At 38.0% G+C, this 22,845-nt stretch overlaps 1 protein-coding gene across 1 annotated transcript in view; it reads left to right on the forward strand.

Annotated features, from left to right (window-relative positions):
• The first annotated feature begins 1,418 nt into the window (after nucleotides 1–1,418).
• The window catches only part of ppp4r4 (protein phosphatase 4, regulatory subunit 4), a 33,998-nt gene continuing 12,571 nt past the window's right edge, over nucleotides 1,419–22,845 (forward strand). Inside the window, exons 1-12 of the mRNA XM_073856057.1 lie at nucleotides 1,419–1,937; nucleotides 3,373–3,446; nucleotides 14,699–14,801; nucleotides 14,918–15,065; nucleotides 15,632–15,705; nucleotides 15,819–15,925; nucleotides 17,657–17,764; nucleotides 18,317–18,438; nucleotides 18,860–18,982; nucleotides 19,087–19,250; nucleotides 21,312–21,431; nucleotides 21,965–22,042. Coding sequence (XP_073712158.1) covers nucleotides 1,833–1,937; nucleotides 3,373–3,446; nucleotides 14,699–14,801; nucleotides 14,918–15,065; nucleotides 15,632–15,705; nucleotides 15,819–15,925; nucleotides 17,657–17,764; nucleotides 18,317–18,438; nucleotides 18,860–18,982; nucleotides 19,087–19,250; nucleotides 21,312–21,431; nucleotides 21,965–22,042 — 1,326 coding nt within the window. The 5' untranslated portion in view covers nucleotides 1,419–1,832. The remainder of the gene's footprint in view (nucleotides 1,938–3,372; nucleotides 3,447–14,698; nucleotides 14,802–14,917; nucleotides 15,066–15,631; nucleotides 15,706–15,818; nucleotides 15,926–17,656; nucleotides 17,765–18,316; nucleotides 18,439–18,859; nucleotides 18,983–19,086; nucleotides 19,251–21,311; nucleotides 21,432–21,964; nucleotides 22,043–22,845) is intronic.

Here is a 22,845-nt window from a genome sequence, read left to right on the forward strand (position 1 = left end):
TTGGGGTGAATTAATAATGATAATATTACATGTGAAATATCTTATTAGTCCTGCATGCAGGAAACATAGTACATTGGCGCCCTCATGTGTTGTAAAGTGGAGAGAGAGAAAATATCTGGAGTCCGGACATGTAGTTTCTGGATTTGAGTTATCTTTGATATGGTGTAGACACAGTATGTATTAGCTTTAAGGACTGTTGGGCAAATGTATTGCAATCTGGACAGTACTAGTTTACAACTAGTACAGTGTTGCTCTATAATAAAGGTTACATTCTGGTTCTTAACAAACCTGACTTAGTATCTATTTTTATGGATCAGTTTCATTGATATGGATTACGGATATGGATAAAACTGTAAAATTTTACTCACTTTCAATGGTCGAAAATAAGGCTTTGCATACTGCTGACACTGACAGATATTGAAGAGAAAAACAAACTGTCAAAACTATAAAAATAACTTTATTTACCGAAAACAGTAATGTCAATATATTGATTTTTTTATAGTAAAAAATATAGCTATTAAGAATAAGAAAAAATATGTTTGTTTAGGTGGTGCTATACTTTAATTTTGGATTTGGATTTCATTATTTAAAAAAATCAATACAATAAAAAAATAGGATTATTATTCAGGATTTGGTTTATTTATTTGACATTAAATACCTAAGCCTATTACAATTACACAAACATTAAAAACTGTAGAATTATTCATCTTTCTTACATATAGGCAAAAGCTTCGGTGATTGGTCTATTGATGAACCCCCTGGGCCTATAGCATTTTTCAAACGTCTAAATTTAAACTTTCTGTCTTTTCTTATCTATTTTATATTCTGTATTGTGTACTTAAATGCCTTAACTTGGATATATTGGTTTAGGTGTTTACACAATGAGCAAATAAACAGAGTTTATTTTGAGAAGCAGGTTTCCCGGAATTAACCATATTTAGATGTTTGTGCAAGTACATTCGCTCGCGTTGCGTTTCATGAGCTGACGAACTGACGCTCTGACGTTGCCGCCGCGCTCAACTGCTGTGGCATGCTGTCTCCATGGAAACCAGTTTAGTTGGTGCAGTGCGTTTGCGTGGTTTGTATATTCCTTGCTAGCACATACACACGGGGCTTTAAAATATCAAAGACGTAGGCTTGTGCGACGATCCGTTCGCCATTTGCGTTCGATTTACAGGTGTTTGCTTGACATAAGCATTAAATGGGCAAAATGCACGGCTCTGTCGAGAGGTGTCTTTTCGACAGTCCATTTTTTTCAACTTTGTTGTCGTGTTATTAGCGAGCTAACGCCAGACCAAGACAGGTGGACAGGTATGTGTGGCCAGGTTACAAATAGATGTTTAGCTAGCTTTACATCTTACATTTAACGGCCATCGGGAATATCTTGAAAGGGTGATCCAGCCAGCCATAACGTTTTACAGCGTGAAATAAACGAAGCAAGGATTTTTTGCACACCAACGTGCGCTGACCAAAAGCACTCGACAGCTACAGCTGCTCCAGTTGGAAACATACATTTAATTCGTATTTTCTTGGAAAGTTAAGAGCAGTTTCATCGCAGGATTCCCTTACTACGTGCTGCGTGGTTCGCAGCCGCCAGCGCATGCACGCATCTTCCCTGGACGCGTGTGTAGAACCCGCACAAACAACTGAATATCCACCATGCGAGTAAATTAGTGACAGATCAAACATCGCAACCGGTGGGACGCGTTTATCGTAGGAGGACTGTCCTCTTTCCTCATCAACGAAATCACACCAGTCATTCACTGTCAACGAGCCGCAATAATGACAGGACTTTGACTCTCGCGACAAAATTGAGACGAAACTTAGGACAGATGTTTGTCAGGAAAATGACGCCGAGTCAGTCCAGTTTGTATGGAGAGATTGATGATCTGCAAGACCTTACTTTTATCGAGAGACCTATACGCAGGAGTCTGAAGGTATGTATTAAGATGTATTTGATTATTTTCTTCCTATACATCATCATTATTGTGTTGATGAGACATTATTATGGTACAAAACTTATTATGGCTTTATTATTCATTTTGACAATGCGGATGATTGTGTAGGAAACGCTATTGACTAAAATGTAAAACATGAATATGCTTTGGCATTTCCTTTTATGTTGCTCTACATTATAGTTAAGATGGTGGTGTATTGTTTTTACATTAAGTAGTAGACCTAATAAAATCCTTTGGGAAGAACGGGGGTTACCCACTTCAGTCTGCTGAGTGACGCAGTTTTTGTCAGCTGTCCGCATCACCGCTTCGCCTCCTCGTTTTCGCGCCACACCACTGCGGAACAGAGGATTTCCAATTACAACCATATAATGTTTTAACAATAACCAATACTTCATTCCTCAACTACACTCCCAGCATTCACACACACATGTGTGATTCGTGTTCAGGAATCCTGTACACCTGTCAACGGTGAAGTTAAGCAAGGATGCTCTCATCCTTTATGAGTCTTATCACGTACGCGGGGGATAAAGCGACGCCTTCAGAGGGGGCGGGTGTTTTCTGTTCCTAATCTTTTTTTAATAGGGAGCTTCCAAAGAAAATCATCGTGGGTCTGACAGCCTTAAAGTAATAGACCAGGCACCCACATGACTCCCGTACCCCACGCCATCTCTTCCCACGCAGTCCCTCTTGCCTCGCATCCTGCCTCCTTTGCAGCCTCCTCACATATTTGGCTGAGTCATCTGTAAAGGAATCTTGCCACAAATTTTGTGAATTTAAGTCATTATTTTCTATAGGGATGCTAAACATTAAGGCAAATGGGTTTTATTGTAATAAAGCACTGTGGGCACCTCCAAAGTGCAGATAGCCTAGTGTTGGTTTTTACCGTTTACTCTTTACAAAAGGTGCTAGAAATGGTAAAAGAATCCCTTCTAACTTCCCAAATAACCTTTCAGTCTTACTTTTTTTTGTCTGTAACAGTGGTTCTCAAACTTTTTCTGCATGCGGCCCCCCTAGTGTAAGGTGCATCCTTTTGTGGCCCCCCATAAATTGACAAAGCATTCTTAAACAAAACTTAAAATTTGAATTAAACAAAACATATTAAATTATACAATGTAGTGCTGTTGGTTAGTAGCCCTATTTTTCCAAAGTTTAAATACACAAAATTTTGGATAAATTAATGTAATTTATAAAATTTCATAATACTGGGGCCCCCCTGGCACAATCACGCCCCACGCCCCCCAGTTTGAGAACCAATGGTCTATAAAACCAACCCTTTCCACTACAATGAACCTTTTGTACAACAATGATGATAAAGGATATTTATGGAACCATAAAGGCTGACAAAGAACCTTTAAGGACCCTTTATTTTAAAAGATGATGCCCCTCAAAATGTCTTTGTTGCCACCATTTGCAGAGTGCAGAAGAAATTGATAAGCTTACGGTGGATGAAGATCTGAATGACATAGAGCGAGCAGTCTACCTTCTCAGGTAAAAAAAAACCTTATTTGTACAGTCATAGTGCTGTAGGTATCATAAAGTTACAAGAATTTGCAAGTACCAAATTTTTGCTCGTCTTTGTGTTGAGAAAAGTTTGATTGATACCTTTACTGAAATGCTTTTGCCTTGTGGGGAATTTGTTTTGCACTCAAGGGGGCCAAACTGAAATCCAACAACATTGTAGACAGAAGATACAGAAAAGACAAAACATGAACAACAACAAACACAGCAATGGTGGTGACATACAATCACCAGTCCAATATCTAAGATGAATCCATAAATAATAAAAAAAATCTACGTGCCTGTGTCTGATCTATTCAGTAACTGAATTGTCCTCGGGACAAATGATGTAATGGCACGTTTAGTTTTTGTTGGGGGGATTCAAAGTCTACATCCAGATGAAAGGACGGAAACGTGGGTCATCCAGTATCCTCAGTGCCAGATTGAGGGTATACTAATCTGTGAGATTGGAGATGCTTTTGACATTTGTTAGTGTTAAAATTCCTACAATATGTGTTAGTTTAATCTCACTGAGTATGTTGTGTATGTGTAAATCAGTTTTTCTCAGTTGCTTCTTTGCACTTGTTTAAGAACATTGCTGGCTGTAGCTGTTTACCCAAATGTGTATCCGGAGTAAGCTGGCTACACAAAACTTCTCAAAGCTTGCCCACAACATTCAGCTCAGTGGGTCAAGGCAGGCTGTGTTGTCGCCGCTGTACGAGCCTGATGATCAATGTATCATTTAATGGTCTCTCATTGATATTTAGGCAGAACTATGTCTTGAAGGACCTTAGGGAGTCATCATTCTTAGGTTTCCATGTTGCTGTCATTCATTTAAAAGGATATAAAGTGATACAGCGCTATCTGATCATTAAAGTTGAATGGATCTGGTTCTGATTACTAAGTTAAAATTTCATTAGATTTTCTTAAAATCTACATGTATCATGAATTAATACATGTGTCCTCTGTGCTCTTTATTAGGATTTGAAGAAAGAATAAAGGGGCAAATTAAATCTTAGCTGAAGTTTAGTGGGAAAATACATACCGTAAAACTTCAAATAATAGCCCGGGCTTTTATTTTCCCAAACCTATCATCACATCAGGCGTCTAAAAGAAACAGGCGTCTATAAGAGACAGGCTTTTACTTTAATTGTTCCAGCATGACAGCAGGAGGTTACCACATATTACGTTTTATTTTTAATTTGAATGTGTTTAACAAATTAGTTCGTGTAATAACAACAGTCTTAAATTATTGGCAGTATAAATAAAGCAAACAATGATATGTTTTTTTATTGGTTGTTGCGTGAAATCTTACCCAGATACAACAGTGCTATTTTCTGATTGGCTATTGTGTAGCCTCTTTCTTTTTTTTGTATTGGCTCGCTCGACTAGAACTCTAGGGAAGACGTGCTTGATAGAGAGAGAGAGCAGTGCGGCCAGATACATTTTAGGCGCTGCAGCATATTAAATATGATAAATAGTGTTTCCGCGTGAGAAATACAATGTGTGGCGGGAGTGCATGCATGACAAAAGACTGAAAGCCCGGCTATTATCAGCGGCCCCAAAACACTACCGGCCCACCGGGAAAAGTCCTGACTCTCCCGATTGCCACTTCGCTACTGTCATCATCACCTCAATCCTGGCGACGAAGCTTGTTGTGTTGTCATAGTGATGAGTAAAGGAGCGACTGCGTCTGTCACGTGACATCTACCGGTAAGCAAAACAAACTTTAGCGTGTTCAATCTGCACCATAGAACTGTCTTAAACAGACTATCTGACGGGTTTTAGAAGATTAAATACAACCCGAAACTAAAAAACAGACCAGGCCTTTATTTGAGACAGGCGTTTATTTACCCAAACCTGTCGTCACACCAGGCGTCTAAAAGAGACAGGCGTCTATTAGGGACTCGGCTATTATTTGAAGTTTTACGGTATGTTCGGATTAGGGCTGTGAAAATAACGCATTAATTCGATTAATTAATCTGAGAAAAAATAACGCATTAAAAAAAATAACGCAGATTAATCCATTCCGTATTGAACCTGAATACATTCTAGCCACCATTTGACTGTAAAATAAAGGAGGTAGACGAGAATGCTCTGGCGGTGACTGGATCATTGACTGGAACATTTACTTATAAAAAACGGCCTGATGGAAGTGATAATAAAAATAAAGTATGCAACGTCTGCAGCAAAGAATTTGCATATCATAGAGTTCGTCCACTCTAAAGTACCACATCATACAAAGCACATGGATTAAAGTTCTCCGTCGTTACACGGATTTCCGTCAATTGCAAAATTATTAAATTAACTTTTCATAAATACGACGTGTATTCAGCTTTTTAAGTGGGATGTGATCAAAGCCTGGAGTGGAGCAAAATCACGTTCCTCTCTCCACTGTAAACTTTCTGTAATCACTACGCACCGGATCCACTCCGGGTTTTCTGGCTGTAGCGCGTAAGATGAGGTAAAACTTTATTTCAGCTAGCATGGACATACTTATAATGCCGGAAGGCTCCGAAGTTTTGGAGATCGATAAAGGTGTAAAAGACCAATGGAGATTGAATTGGCTTAGCGGAATGATGAAGATTGGGATCAGAAAACCAAATATAGCACAGTATAGGTGTCCTGTATTTTGTGTGTAAACGATTTCTCTCATACGTGATTACTCGCGTCCCGTTTTTGACTGCTACGTTGAACTAACCAGTGGCTGATAAAACGGGTTTGTTAAACTAGTGAGTACACTTTATGTGGCGCCACAAGAACCACTGCTTCCTAAATGCTCTCGCGGTACTTTGATGTCATCCCCGTGTCGGGTTCTTTATTTAAGGTTTATGTTCAATTGCACAAAAAAGCCCTGCAATTGATATTGCACTGTTAAACTTTTGGTAAATAATCTTCCTGAAGCACTTTATTTCCTTAGCATATTACTTTAGGTTATTTTTGTTGATTGTTATGGCCATTATTTGAACAGTGAAAATACTGCAATAATAAAAGAGTTTTTGAGCTTCATTGTCACTAATGCTGATTATTCACTGATTTATTTAAAAAGAAATATTTAATACTTTCACAGCAAAAATTATGTAGGCGAATAATTTAGATTAATTAATCACAGAGTATGTAATTAATTAGATTAAAAATTTTAATCGATTCACAGCCCTAGTTCGGATGCTTCCTATAGTCTACTTGGAGCACCATTGATTTTGACAGCATTTATGAAGTCAACTGAAAGTTTAAAGTCCATTTGTCTTTGTTTAGTCACGATAGCTTTCTTGTTACTAGAACAAGAGAGCAGCATTTCAATATAGCATACTAGAGTTTGTGCTTCTAAAATATGCAGAAATGGAAACACATACAGATAACTTCCTTATTTTGATGTTTTTTGACCCATTACCTGAGTACTTTAGACGTGGTTTTGTCCTTCTTTAACCTATAAAACTCTAAAACGCTCCTTGCCTGTGCTAATTAAGTGCCAGACTAAGTCCGAGGCCCGACTCCCTCGGGTGGCAAACTAGTTCCGAGAACAATTTAATTGCCCCTGTTCACTGTCATTTGGCACGTAAAAGCAGGCTGCCAGAGCATCTGTAAGATGATAGAAAAAAGTGTTAAGAAAGAGGTGAAATGAATAGAATGGTTAGAGACGGGTACTCCTAATGTGCAGACATAATTTGATTATGGTTAAGCAAATGTAATGCCTTTTAACATTTGCACACTTTTAAGAATATTCATTTATTCTGTTAAACAATATACATTGACATTTAGCCATATAGCAGATGCTTTTATCTAAAAATGAGGATAAACAATGGAGCGGTTCTTCTTAAGGAAAAAATATTTAGTGCTACAGACGGTTTCAATGGACGCACGTGATACACGTCTGGATCCGAACCTTACTTCCGGTTTCGTTTTTTTAATGGTCTAACTAGTTGCTAAACTGATCTCTTGAACAAATGCCTCGTCAAAAATAACAAATGTTTTGGTTTCCTATGTAATCTATGTGTTGTTGTTTTGCTTGTGTATATAAATAAACTACGTTTAAAGTACTTTGTTGCTATTTATTATTAGCGGAGTTTACCGGAAGTTACTGCGGGCCGCGACAGCCGCTTGTTTATGTTGTTACTGCTGAAACCGTCTATAGACCGTTTCATCGTATGCACATGTGGTGACGCGATACGCGTCTGATCCGACCATTACTTCCGGTTTCAGTTTTTTAATGGTCTGACTATTTGCTGAACTAAACTCTTGAACAAGTACCTCGTCGAAAATAACAAATGTTTTGGTTTCCTAGGTAACCTACGTGTTGTTGTTTTTGCTTGTTATATAAATAAACTATGTTTAAAGTACTTGTATTTATTCTTTTCGGAGTTTACAGGAAGTTACGTGTAGACCACGGACGCTGCTTGTTTATGTTGTTACTGCTGAAACCGTCTATACAAAGTAACTTTCAGTTTAGAGATATACTGAACATTATCTGTTTATCTTACATTAAAGTTGAAATTAAACATTAGTGTCAGCAAAGCAGTGTTGTTAAACCATGTTGAAGTTGTGTCGAGTTGTGTATGTTTCGTGGCAGTTTGTATGTTTTTAAATCCAAAGCTACAATGATCTTCACTTTGATACATTATTACTTTGTTCACACTCTCAGTTCATATCCGATTCTGGTGCATATGCAATTTGCCAGACTCACTGTCTATATTGTGTATCACAACTGTTCAGATCCGATCTGTGCCTCCTGTAGCGTTCTGCCATGTTCTGGATTATCTGAACTGTTTCTATGGCAACAACGTCGCGCTGGCATGACAATCTGCCTCAACGTCTGACGTTGTAGACTTTCCCAAACACCCCTATAATTTAGTCAAAATTGGACTGTTCAAAAGTTCACCCTGGGGTTGCATTTTTGTGACCAAAAAGCATCAGAACGGTCAGACTGAAATGGATTTACGGAAATGCGTTTCGAAACTGATTACAAACCACCTCTGGATGTAGCCTGAAACGGATTAGGAAAATTGGATTTCATGCGTTTACACGTTCTAAATATGATTGGAATCCAATCGGATATGCACCAAAATCGGATTTGGACTGACAGTGTGAACATGGTCTTATATCTTCATTCATCAGTAAATTACAAAAAAAAGACTTTAGCTGGGTTTTCACAGTCTGGGTCACATTTCCTTTTGTTAATTTTACAAAGTGAAGGCTAGTCTCAAATTACATTAGGGAAATGTTGCTACTGTTAAACAGAAGCATCAAAACATGTAATCTGCTGAGCTTGATGTTTTTTTTTTTTTCGAAATACCCAAATTAAATTTCCACCTCTGTCTTCTAATCTAATAGTCTAAGTAGTTGAAGTTTGTTTGAAGTCAAGTGAAAGGTTATATACTGTAGACACTACAGATCAATTAGTATAATCTGCAAATAAACACTTTCTGTCTCTAATAGAGAAATCAAGACTTGAAAAGTAGTTGTAAGTGCCCGACCAGGTTTATAGCACAGTTTAGTGTTTAGCTGAGGCTCAGTAATAGAGATTTGTTTCATCCTGTAGTGCAGATGTTAGGTGCAGCATTGGATGCGTCACTGATTTTGCTGCGAGTCATGCTAATGACGCTGCCGAGTTTTGAGAGATGCTTTTTGTGCTAACTGTATACAAAATTGTAGGTCCTTCTGTCATTTACCTGAGATTCGTGGCAGACCAAATTCCCCTGAGCTTTAACTGTTCTTGGGTACAAGCTAGGACAGGATTAGGACAGGAGGCCATGACATTGAATTGTAGTGTCATTTGGAGATTCATTGTCTACTATAAAGATATTTCCCATTTTGCTCTTAGACATTATTAGGAAGATTATTAGGTAGGTCTTTATCGATTTCTCTTCAAGAACATCATGGTGTGAAGCATGCACACAATTGAAAAAAAGCGTGTCACTTTGGAAAGTTTGAGAATGAACTGTCTGTTCACAGACAGACTGTAACAGCCTGTGCTCTTCACTTTCTCCTCAGCATTTGTGCCCATTGGGGATGGAGCGATTACAGAAGCTGCCAAATGAAAACTAATTGCTAAGTGGGCTTTGTTTAGGTTTCATTACAGTCTTGCTGGCTCAACAAACCAAATGCTGACCCACTTCCTTTAATGTTGGAGAAAGCAAACAGCATGTCACTTTTTCTTGACACTGTACATTGTCTTTCCTAACTGTTCCAACTTGGATGTTTAGACAGACTTACTGAGCACAGCTAAGCTCAGCAAGATGAGAAGTCTTAATATTGTACAAGTAGATTTGGGGCCCTATCTTGCACCCAGCGCAATTGACTTTGTCAGTGACGCATGTATCATTTCGTATTTTACACTGGCGCACAGCGGGTTTTTCCCTCCACAGACGCACGTCGGCAAACTAGGGAATGAACTTGCGCTCCCTGGGCGGTTCAGCGCAAAAAAGGAGGCGTGCTCCGGCGCAAACCATCTCTTATGCTATTTTGCAGTTTCAAAAAACAATTGCGCTACTAACCAAAAAAAACTAGTCTAAAGTCAGTGGCGCGTTGCGCGTGGTTCATTGTGCTATTTTAAGGGCGCATGCTTGACCATAATGTATAGCGTGCACAACGCACATTGCTTATCTAATCTACACAGATGCAACAGTTATTTTTGCAAATCATAAATTGTTACAATAAAAAATATAAGATAAGGGAAATCATTAAATCATAAATTGTTACAATAAAAAATATTAATACATGAGATAAGGGAATTCATTGTGGTGAGCATTGTGGTGATAGTTTTTATGTATTGTGTGGCAGCGTTAAACAATTATCATGCAAATAACGATTAAAATATTTTCATAAGTTTGTTGTGTGGCTGTATTACGTTTATTTTATCTAAATAATAATTAAAATGTTTTCATAAGAAACCTTCATGTATGTGAACTTGATTTGTAAGTGTACTTTGGGGTTGGACCTTGCTTGCGTTTCTTGTGTCCGATTTCAAAGCCCCCAAACCCTTTCAGCAGTGAGGGTGGACGCAGCGATGTCCTCCTGTGTGCCCGGCGTGCCCGATTTATGCTGGCAAGCTTGGGATCCCCCCGTCTCCTGACATCATTGTAGTGCTTGGCGCAGCTGATGAGACAGTTGCGGCTATTTCCTCTCACGCCTGTTGAACCGACGCTGATTTGGGCGGGTTTCTCCCATCCCCATACAAAACAACTTCTCTGTCTTTGACTGCTCTTACAAGAACGTGGGTCTCCTCGGCTGTGAACCGCTCCTGGCGTGCGCCTGTCAAATCCGTCATAATAATAGCAACCCGCCATGGAACTTGCGCCCTTGCGTTTAAAGGGAATGTTGGATAGTGTTCTGATTGGTTTATTTGACGTTACGCCCAAACCACACCTATGAATAATGAACCTACTTCAGACCAACCCCTTATTGATTTGCTCCCGGCGCAAGACTTATTTCTCCCGCCGGGAAAATAGCAACAGCCACAAAGTCACTTGCGCTTTGCTATTTTAACGTTTCAGATCGTTAAAATAGGGCCCTTGATGTGAACTCGTTATTTTTTCAGTTTCTATGCTAAATTCAATGTTAAATGTTTTGGTCTTTAATGAACATCTTGTCTTGTTGTGTAACCTTTTAATAACTTACTGATTTACCTAGTAAACAGTGGTATTAAATGGAGAGAAAGCTTACATTTTTTAGATGCTATGGACGTTGAAACCATTGTATTTGGGTGGGACAAGGCGTAACTACTTTTTAAGACCAATGATTTTGGTCCCATTCACTTTTACCATCTTTAATTTCGCGCATATCCCTGTTCACTTTGTCAGAGCATCGTCACTAATATCCATTCCACTAAGGAATGTCCTAATAAATTATAGTCTTTTCCATGTTTTAGCTACAGCTGCGACTTTCACATTGCTGCCTCCTTAAATTTATTCCATTTGGCTCATTTTGTGTCCATATAATGAAACTCCATTTTGTGTTTTCACTACTTTCGCGTCCTGCATTCCTGCAACACAGCAAGAGTAAACAAAGCTTTTAGGCTATAATTAAGGCACCACAATACAAGAAAATTTTCATTTTTCATGATTTTCAAAAAAGTTTAATGCCTTGCAGAAAATTTTCTACCAGAAAAATATTGGTAGGTTTCTTTTAAAACACCAAATTTTGAGCAAAAAGCTGAGATAATTCCATTTTTGTGAAGGACTTTTGTTAGAGATCAGATTCAAAGTGATCCTTAAAACATACACAGACATGCAGCTGCTTGCTCTAAGGCGATACTTCCGGGTTTTATAAGTTGCAGAATAATAGCGTTATTGCGGAAAGCTGGAAATACTCGTCATTGGCAGAAAACATTTTCTCTTAATTGATGAGATAACTCGTCAATGGCAGCAAAAGAGTTAAAATGTAATAACTTCATTATATATTTAAACATATTTAAATACTTTGATTCAGGAGCTCCAGTGAATACATTTAAAAAAGTCTGTTTTTGTGTTTTCGCCTAAATGTAAGAAACTTCAAGTTGGTAGAAACTAAACAAGAGGTCGACTATCTAGGGCAACTTTTATCTGGCCCGCAAAACAGTTTATAATTATATTAAACAGTGTTAAACAGTCCAGAATGACTGATTTAATGTAATACCATCAACGTCCAAAAGATGTTGCCGAAGGCGGCTGACTTGTTGATCGCTGCCTCATAAGGCAATGACTTCGGTGGCATGAAGGCAGCTCTGGGAAATGTCTTCAGACAGCCTTTATAGGCAGCGTTATGAAATTCTGTTTGAAATATAAACAGAGAGCCCCTTGGTGATAACTATTCCAATATTTTTAAACTGTCTGCAATACTAATTTCTTGCTAGAAATGCAATCAAAAGGTGTGAAAAGTAAAAAATATTACCTTATTTACACTAAATTTGTGATCCAGCCACTTTCTTGGCTGCCATTTTATTTTTTCGACCTCAATCACATCCTCGCAAACACATACGCAGAGAATTGTAGGACAATGAAGGTATCTCAGGAGTCTGGAAGTAAACCAAACAGTGAATTCGGAGGTGCCTTGATGGCTTTCTGCCTTGGAATGCCGCCTCCGAAGCCAGCATTTTAGAGCTTTCGGACGCAGCCAATGAATGTTGCATGTTTAAAACAGAATAGACAGCAAAATACCAAAATCAGACGAAAGCCGGTATGTGTTATTTGCCATGAAGTATTGCCATTTTTAAAGGGGACATTTCAAATGTGAAATAAATCTTTGGTGTCCCCAGAGTACGTATGTGAAGTTCTAGTTAAAAATACCATATAGATTATTTATTATAAATGTTTAAAATTGCCACTTTGTCAGTGTGAGCAAAAATTTGCAGTTTTTGGGTGTGTCATTTTAAATGCAAATGAGCTGATCTCTGCACTAAATGGCATGCAGTGCCGTGGTTGGATAGTGCAGATTGAGTGGTGTATTATCCCCTTCTGACATCACAGGGGGAGCCAAATTTCAATGAGCTATTTTTTACATGCTTGCAGAAGTTTACCAAAACTAAGTTACTGGGTTGATCTTTTTCACAATTTCCAGGTTTATAGAGGCACGGGTGACCCAGTTATAGCACTTAAACATGGAAAAAGTCAGATGTTCATGATTTGTTCCCTTTAAAGATCAAAATCAGCTTACCTCTGTTTTTAACATCTTGGTGATGTAATAGTTGTCTAGCAATGCACATGAAATGATTTGCCCCATTAAGCATTTTTTTGTTGCAACCACAAATTTACTACAGTATGGTCTCACACATGGTATTTTATTTGTAGTAAAACTGTGGTTATACAGCTAGCTATTAATCTGCTAAAAACATGGTTACTACACTAATAAAACCATGAATAATCTTTCTTATGATCATAACTTTTTTTTGAAAGTAGTAAAAACTGTTCATAAAAATAGGGTGAAGATGAACGTCTATTGTACAACACTGTATAGTATATTAACAATAAAAAAAACTAAGTTTTCGTTCATAGATGTGGCCCTTCATCTTTATTTTAAAACCTGATGTGGTAGTCTCGACTAAGAAAAGTTTGCCCATCCCCTGAATTAAACGTAACTGAAAATTAAATGTCTCTTGAGCTATAAAAAAGCAACCTCAAAGCATTAAAATGTTCTTTAGAGCTCAGCTCATTTCGTATCCCTTACTTATCAGCGAAATCTAATAACCAATGCAAGCGTAGCTCTTTTTACTTTCTGACCACATTCCAACTAAGACCTGGCTGTGGAAAACAGACACTTGAGGCTGACGCGAGTGGGATTGTGTTACCAAAACCCTTCAGCACCTGGTCTTTAGCTTATTATATCTTTCGTCTCTCTGTACCTGTAGATGCCAGCTGCTTTTCTCTTTGCATGGTACCTCTGTCATTTAGTGCACTAACACGGGCATTGCTAAGGTGCTGCACTTTGTTGACCATATTCAAAAAGTGCACAAAGCATGACCACATTACTTTCTTCTTAGACAAACTTGGCAGCATGTGAAGCGGTCTCTTGGTTATTAAATAACCATTTGCCAACAAAGAACACAGGAGGACATCCAGTCCCTGAAAAAGTAATGAATACCTGTTTATAGTTCATTATTTAGTACGACAGCACATCACATGAGAGACTGACAGACATAAGACTGTTGCAGAGAGATAAGGAAGCTGGTAGGTTCAACATCAAGTTCTTTAAGGCTGTAAACACAGCTGCAGTACTATGATCAAATAATTAAACTCTCTCTTTAAGGACATTTACAGACTATTTGTGTTTTTTTTTAAATAACTAAATGTTTATGCATTTGGCAGACACTTATCCAATGCAACCTATACAGTGCTACCCTTCGAGCTATATACTTTATTAGTATATACGTTTCCTGGGATACAAACCTATAAACTTGGCACACAGCTGACCTAATGCTATACCAACTGAGCTGCAGGAACACTGTAGGTGTTTGCTCCTAGGTGTTTCTTTTAACATTTTTCGTTTCATTTATGTGCCTTAATTGTTTAAAAGAGAATTAAGGTGCAATAAGAAATGCAATCTATACAGAAACCTAGTGCAAAAAAAAGCAACACAGAGGCCTGTATTAAACAGTTTAACATGCAGTTATTCAGTGCAAAACCCTGCTGATTCTTATTCAGTTAGCACCAGCAATTTATGCTATTTGATCTCAGCATTTCTCTCTTGTATGCTAGATTGTGGTAGTCTGCTCACATTGTTTTTTTTTTAAATCAAAAACTCACATCATGCTATTTATATAATCATACTTTCAGTTCTGGTGAGGATATTCAGCGAGCCAGTGTGATTATAAACCTGCCAAATCTGGTGCGTCAAAATCCAGCAGAGACCTTTCGCAGGGTGGTGCCAAAAGTCAGGGTAAGCCAAAAGATACTTCATTTATTTGCTTTTACGTTGGTGCAGAAATTACTTTGACTTCTTAATGCGAACTGGTTGTGAATGACTATGCAGGGTTCCTTTTTTGCCCCCAACAGGAGGTTCTCCACGTAGCTGGTGCCGATATGCAGCTTGCTGCAGCCGGATCTTTCATGACCATCCTCCAAGATGATATTGTCCTCATCCAAACACACACCCACTCAATCTTGCATATAGTTCTTCAAAATCTCGACCACAGGGACACAGGTTGCCACTGTTTGAAAAACCTACCAACATCCTATAGCAATGTGCATATGTTAAATTTACTTAAATTTTGAAATGAGTTGTACTTAAACCCTACAGTATGCTTTGTTTTTCACAAGATTGCAACCAGTTATCAGGGCAGATTATATCCTGCCAATCAACAGGGGCGGAAAAATGCATTACAACTCATACTGTGTGATTATTTTGAATTGGGTCACAATGATAACAAAATTGCAGTTTGTGCTCTCCTTACTTCTAGAATTTCATGACATAATTTGAAGCAAGGAGGAGTAAAAAGCAAAACTATCGGTAGATAGTGCAGTCAATTACAGGCGCATGCGCAGACAGAAACAATCCACAAGCTTACAAAAAAACTGGGGTTTTGAATTTGGCCTGACTACAGATTTTTTCCTACACCCTGTTACATTCAGTCTGGCTGCAGAATGAATCCTAATAATTTGCAGTCTTGTGATTGAAAGGCATAATATTTTGTGTCAGAATGAAATGCACGTTTTTGTCAAGGACACAATCTGCAACAGATGCTTTGCTCCTCTTACATATTTTAACAGTGGTCAGCAATGCTTGGTTGGAGACACTGATCTCAGCAATTGATGCTTTACCAAAAGAAACAATCAGGCAAGAGGTAACAACATCTGCAGTATGTTTTATGGCTATCATTTCACACAGTGTATGCCATAGGAATCAATTGTAGGTGTAAATTCAAAGTCGTTTTGCTGTGGTTGGTTATTTGTGCAGATTCTTAGCCCTCTGTTATCCAAACATCAGCTGTCTCAGTCTATCCCAGCACGTTTGGCCAGCTGTCGCATCCTGGGAAAGGTTGTTGGCAAATTTGAGTCATCGACGTAAGTTTGTTGGCACATTAAAAATAATATGTGACCCAGTTTGTGAAAACTTTTGATTTACTGTTTTCTATATAAAATCCTGCATAATGTAAAGAACATTCCGTGACAATATTAAGTGAACATTTCTAAGAAAATTAAGTGAAAATTTCTAAGTGGGCTATTGAAACAAAATTTCCACCAGATGTAGCCGTCAAGCCAAACATCAAAATCACACAAAGAAATCAGAACATTCAAGTACACAAGTTGAGTCATAATAAATAAAGTGAAATGACACAGGGAATAAGTATTGAACACACTTTATTGAAAGCTTTGTAGAAAAGCCTTTGTTGGTGATATCAGCTTCTAGGCGCCTCTTGTATGGAGAAACCAGTCGTCTGCATTGCTCATGAGTGATTCTGACCCATTCTTCCACACAAATGGTCTTTAAATCTTTAAGGTTCATTGGGCCTCTTTTATCAACTTTGATTTTCAGTTCACTCCATAGATTTTCTATGGGATTTAGCTCAGGTGATTGACTGGGCCATTCAAGCAACTTGATTTTCTTTCTTTGAAACAACTTCTTTGTTTCCTTGGCCTTGTGTTTGGGATCATTGTCTTGCTGAAATGTCCACCTTCTTTTCATTTTTGGCTTTCTGGTAGATGGCAGCAGATTTTTATCTAGAATATTCTGGTACATTTCTCCATTCATCCTGCCTTCAGTAATATGAAGTCTGCCAGTACCCCTTGCTGAAAAGCAGCCCCAAACCATGATGCTTCCACCCCCAAACTTAACTGTTGGTATGGTGTTCTGGGGGTGGTGAGCAGTGCCATTTCTTCTCCAAACATGGTGTGTAGAATGACTGCCAAAAAGTTCAATTTTGCTTTCATCTGACCATACTATAGTCTCCCAATAATCCACAGGCTTCTCCAAATGCTCTTTCGCAAACTTTTACCGAACCTCAACATGCTTTTTGTTCAGCAATGTATTGAGCGTGCATGTATGCCATGGCGGTTCAGTGCATTGTTTTTCTTGAAACAACAGTACCTGCTGATGCAAGTTCTTCCTGAAGTTCTGCTCGATAGTTCTTGGCTCTTGGAGAACTCTCCTAATGATTCTTTGGACTCCTCAGACAGGGATCTTACGTGGAGCCCCTGATTGTGGCTGGTTTATGGTGAAGTGATGCTCTTTCCATTTCTGGATAATGGCCCTCACAGTGCTCACAGGAACATTCAGCATTCGGGGAAATGCGCCTATAACCATTTCCATCATAATGCTTTTCAACGATAATATTACAAAGATCTTGAGAGAGTTCTTTGCTTTTACCCATCATGAAGTCTTTCCTGTGTGCCTTCTGAGTAATGAGAAGCCTTTATAGGCCATCAATTAGGACTAAAGCAGCTGATATCAATTAGTACTGATAGGGGACAGGTTTTCTCTCTCAATACTGACAGATTTCAGGTGATCTACTGGCTTTCTATGCCATTTTGCAACTTGTTCTCTTCATGTGTCCAATGCTTGTTCCCTGTCATTTCACTTTGTTTATTGTGACTCAGCCTGTGTACTTGGATGTTCTGATTTCTTTGAATGAGTTCGGTGTTTGCCTTCATGGCTGCATCTGGTGGAAATTGTGTGTCAATAGCCCACTTGGAAATCCCCTTACTGATAAAAATGCTGATGTGTCAAATACTTATTATCCCCGCTGTTAATAATATAAAATATGTGACATTGTCCATCACATCTTCTCTGTGCAGAGTAAAGAAGGATCTTCTTCCCATGGTCAGGTCATTGTGCCAGGACGTAGAGTATGAGGTGCGCGCCTGCATGTGCCGCCAGCTGGAGAACATCACCAGGGGAATTGGGTAAAAAGCTAAATATCAACGAGACATCTAAAATATATAAATATCTAATACTGTTCATGGTGATAAATCTAAATGGCTTACTGCGGTATAGAATAGTCCTAACCTTAAATTAAACAATTAATATAACTAATTAATATAAGCAATGCTAATTCTTCGTTTTCATTTCCAACAATGTCGAATAACATTTTGAGAAAAATTCTCTCTGAGAAAGAGACGGTCTCCATTAAGCTGCAGCTGAAGTCATATTACTCTTATGTAACAGATAAAAGGAAGATTTCCCTCATGGTGACTTTCACCAGGCAGACATTTTCTACTCTTCTATCTTGCAATGAAATGTATAGCTTTTTTAATCTCATTACTACTATGCGTAGGGTATAGCATAAACATTCATAATGTGACAGATTAATGTTTAAATTAGAAAATAATTACAAAGAGCTTACAAGGTAAGGTAGTACTATGCAAGCCACTAAGTCGTCACTATAAAGACTATTTGTTATGCTTGTTTTGTCAAATGTACAGTATCGCCATGTTTATCTGTGATCTTTATCTTAGGGTGGACCACACTAAGGTTGAAGTACTGCCTGAACTGGTTGAGCTGGCCCAAGATGAAGCCAGTACAGTGAGACTGGCAGCCTTTTACACCAACATCAACCTCTTAGAGATCTTTGACAGTGGTAAGCAATATCTCTGTGCTGTGCATCATACTGTAACATAAATTAGCTACAACAAAACTATTTTCAAGGGTAGATGTAAGATAACATTTGCCTATTTACTTTTTCTCAAATACAGAGAAAGTCAAAAGTGTCAGAAATGAGAGGAACTATTTGCACTTCCTGTTGTTTTCTTTATTACACCACAGAGTGCTGCATCAAACACATGCTGTGTACCTTATCATATAAACATAGACATCTTCTCTTTGTTCTCATATGTGACGTTTTTTAATGTACAGTAGACTGAAATGACAGATTTAGATGTTGGCAAGTTGCTGTTTGTGAAGAGATGCTTGCTGTGATTTGAAACTATTTTGAAAGCTTGCAACTCACTTTCCCTGTCAATTTCTCACCCTCATTTCCTTCCTGTCACCATCTTTTATAGATGACAGAAGCTGTGTGATTTTTCCCTTGGTAAAGGCATTCTGTGAAAAGTGTTTTAAAGGTGATGAGGCAGTGCTGGCTTCTCTGTCATTTCAGTATGGAAAGCTTTGTCACGGCCTCTCAGGTCAGCGTGTTTTCTTTTAACACCTAAAACATTTTCAATATGATTTTAAGATTGCACAATTATAATGTCATAAGTTTATCAGAGCTGTTTATTTGTTAAAACAGAGTCTTTTACTGATGAGCAGCACCTCTGGTTTCTGGAGTTTTATAAGAAGCTATGTTGCCTGGGTTTGCAGCATGAAAACGGGCATTGCGAGAGCCAGCCCTACCCACTTGAGCTGGAGAACAAATACGCCCTGGTGCGCAGGAACTGCGCCTACAATTTTCCTGTGAGTTTACATTTCAAAACACTTTATGTGTAAGATCTACTAAAGTAAATTGTGTGTTTGCAATGTTACTTTCTCCATATCCCAAAAAGTGTGCCAAGCTATTGGTCATTCGTGCTGGCAGACAGAATGGGCAAGTTTCAAAAATGATTAATGAAATTGTATTTGAACATTCTCTATTAAAAAAACCTTCAAAACTATTTATGAATTGTTGAAATCTGACAAAAAATGACAGATCTACACCTGTTTGATGTTGAAAGAGTCAGCAAAGTCAATTTAGAGAAAAATAGAGTTAACAATTTTTGAATGATTAAAAACAAAATCACTCCATCTATACCTTACAATTAACTTGTCAAAAACAATATCTATAGGAAAAATATTGTTCAACTTTTTTCTTTCTTTTATTGTTTGATTGACATTGAGACAAACAGCTTTAAGATCTACTGAAATGCAAGGATCTAATATAATGTTACACATCAGATATTTTTCCCCCAACATTAAGACATAACAGTGAATTCTTGTCAAAACAGATATTTTTAAAACTGTAATCCTGTGTATATGTGTATATATCTGGGTCGCAGGCTCGCGCATATGTGTGCATGCTTCAGATCTGTCAGTCAGCGCAAGGAAGATTGTTTAAGAGTCTTGTCGTTCTTAATAGTTTTTTTAACATCTAATTTCAAAGTCCTGCATGTTTTAAAGGGGACATTTTACAACACTTCTTAAAAATGTAAAATAAATATTTGGTCCCCAGAGCACATATGTAAAGTTCTAGTTTAAATACCCCATAATTTATTATAGCATGTTAAAATTCCCACTTTGTAGGTGTGAGCAAAAATGTGCCGTTTTGGGTGTGTCCTTTAATATGCAAATGAGCTGATCTCAGCTCTAAATGGCAGTATCGTGGTTGGATAGTGCAGATTAAGGGGCGGTATTATCTCCTTCTGACATCACGAAGGAGCCAAATTTCAATGAGCCATTTTTCACATGCTTGCAGAGAGTGGTTTACCAAAACTAAGTTACTGGGTTAATCTTTTTCACATTTTCTAGTTTGATAGAAGCACTGGGGACACAATTATAGCACTTAAACATGGAAAAAGTCCCCTTTAAGACGTGGATGCACAAATCTTTGTATTAGATTAAGCATTTAGGATAGTACACCTCTCAGAGAATGTACAAATAAAGATCATTTTAGATGTTTTATGACTATTTAGAGCATTGAGATCGCTAGACGAGGGATTAATGTACTTATTTTTACCTCGATTTCGACCAAAATCAATATTTTTATACTTTCTTTCGCCTGTAGCTCAAAATTAGACAGTGCACATTCCAAATCATTTTGCCAGCAGTGGGCACATTTTTATGAGGCAACATAAATAAACTGAAATATTATACAACATACTGTACTGCATTGTAAACAATGTTGGTTTAACATATGTAACATGAAAGTTTTACCTTCTTCATCTTTTTTTTTTTTTTTTTTTAGAATCAAACACACTATGCATGCACACTTTACCTTTAAAGTCCTTGCAACAGGAAAAATTCTAAAACATATCCAAAACCTAAAGATAATTAATTCTTAATTAATGCTTTTGTTTGTTTAAAAGGTTTCATGACACTTGCTTGTCTAAAGGTTTCAATTGCCTTTAGAGGATACTTTTATGACTAGAAGACATTTGAGCCAACCAGTAATTTAAATCAGACGTATCTATTTTTAACATTTGTCGGTGGAGACAAAGACTTCCAGAATAGCTCAACAGCTCATTTGAGGAAATTAGACCTCTGACTGCTCCATCATCAACCACTCAAGCTTTCCTTGTTGTTAGTCTGGCTATTTATAATGATAGTCACTCAAAATGCAGTTGGTTTTTGCAATGAACAGAACCATGATGAAGGTAATTGAAAGGCATGTTTTGACTAAAGTACATTCAAAGAGTTTGTAGAAGTTACTTTCTTGAATAATACATTATCATTTTGCTGTGTGACTGAAGTGGCTGTTTTTACCTTTTTTTTAAATGTCTATCTGGAATATTTATTTGATTTGTTCTGTATGTGTATTTGCAGGCCATAGTGTTTTTTGCCGATCCGAACCACTTCCTGTCTGAATTATACCGCACCTTCTCAAGCCTATGTCACGACCCTGAGATTTCAGTACGGAGGACGGCAGCCGGGGGTTTCCATGAGGTACAAACATCTATAAAAATACTATTAAACTATCAAGACTATAAAGAATAGATTTATTAAATACATGGTACATAGAAACAAGCCGAGTAAATGGATTTAGGAGCGCTAATTAAATGTAATTGACACACTTTAACATACTGGTAGTGCACAAAATGAGAATGTTATGCAACTTGGTAGACACGCATTTTATTTTAATTGATTACTTTTTGCTATTTCTAACTTGCACTGTGTCTTAACTAGGTAAATAGTCAATTAAAGTAATAAATGTTAACCTGAGATGATGTACTAATTAGGCGTGATCACTGTGACATCACTTTGAATAGCCCCACCCACTTTGAAATCTCATTGGTTTTCCTCCACTGTACATTAAAAATGATATATGGTTTGACTCTTCGTAAAGTAGTTTTACATTTAGTGTGGATTGACTAAATACCCGCGGCTGGAAACTTTATCGTGCCTTCTTACAACACTGTGGGAGTGAAGAAGCCTGTTTAGAACGCAACTAACAATCTTCTCTAATCCCTATGCATTAGGTGGTCAAATTACTGGGCCCAAATGTGCATTATGTACACAAAGAGCTAATCACTTTGCTGCAGGATGATTCATTAGAGGTAAGACCTGAAAGAAAAGGTTTGTGTGTGTGTTTGTTTATAGAAAAGCTTTCAGTTTTCTGTGGCAGCTTCAGTCAGCACAGTCATCTCCTTGACACACTGTGTTGTGTGAGACATGACAACTTTCTTCACAGAAAGCTGCCACCACTCTAAAGACCTTGTCCACATTCAGTGTCCATCTACGTATTCCTGAATTTGCATGGAGAAATTGTTGGCTGACCATTTAAACCCTCCTCTTCCTAGATTAAAGGAATGGTCTACTCATTTTCAATATTAAAATATGTTATTACCTTAACTAAGAATTGTTGATACATCCCTCTATCATCTGTGTGCGTGCATGTAAGCGCTGGAGCGCGCTCCGACGCTTCGATAGCATTTAGCTTAGCCCCATTCATTCAATGGTATCATTTGGAGATGGAGTTGGAGGTGGCCAGGCACATCAACGTTTTTCCTGTTTGGGACGAGTAGTTGTGCGAGCAAGTTTGGTGGTACAGGGTGAAGCGTGGCGCTTTTCTGGGCGGATTTGGAGGAGGAGCTACGTTTTGTGGCGTGGTAGCACTTTTGGGAGTACTTCGACTCGCCTGAAAAGTCCGCTCCCCTTCTCACTCTCATAATGGGAGAGGGAGGGTGTTACTGCGCCGAGTCGAAGTACTCCCAAAAGTGCTATTACGCCATAAAATGTAGCTCCTCTTTTAAATCCGCTTAGAAAAGCGCTACGTTTTATTTTGTACCACCAAACTTGCTCGTATAACTACTCGTCTTAAATAGGAAAAACGTTGATGTGTTTGGTCACTTCTAACTTT

Source organism: Misgurnus anguillicaudatus, chromosome 18 (genome assembly GCF_027580225.2).
Source record: "Misgurnus anguillicaudatus chromosome 18, ASM2758022v2, whole genome shotgun sequence".
Taxonomy (NCBI): Eukaryota; Metazoa; Chordata; class Actinopteri; order Cypriniformes; family Cobitidae; genus Misgurnus; species Misgurnus anguillicaudatus.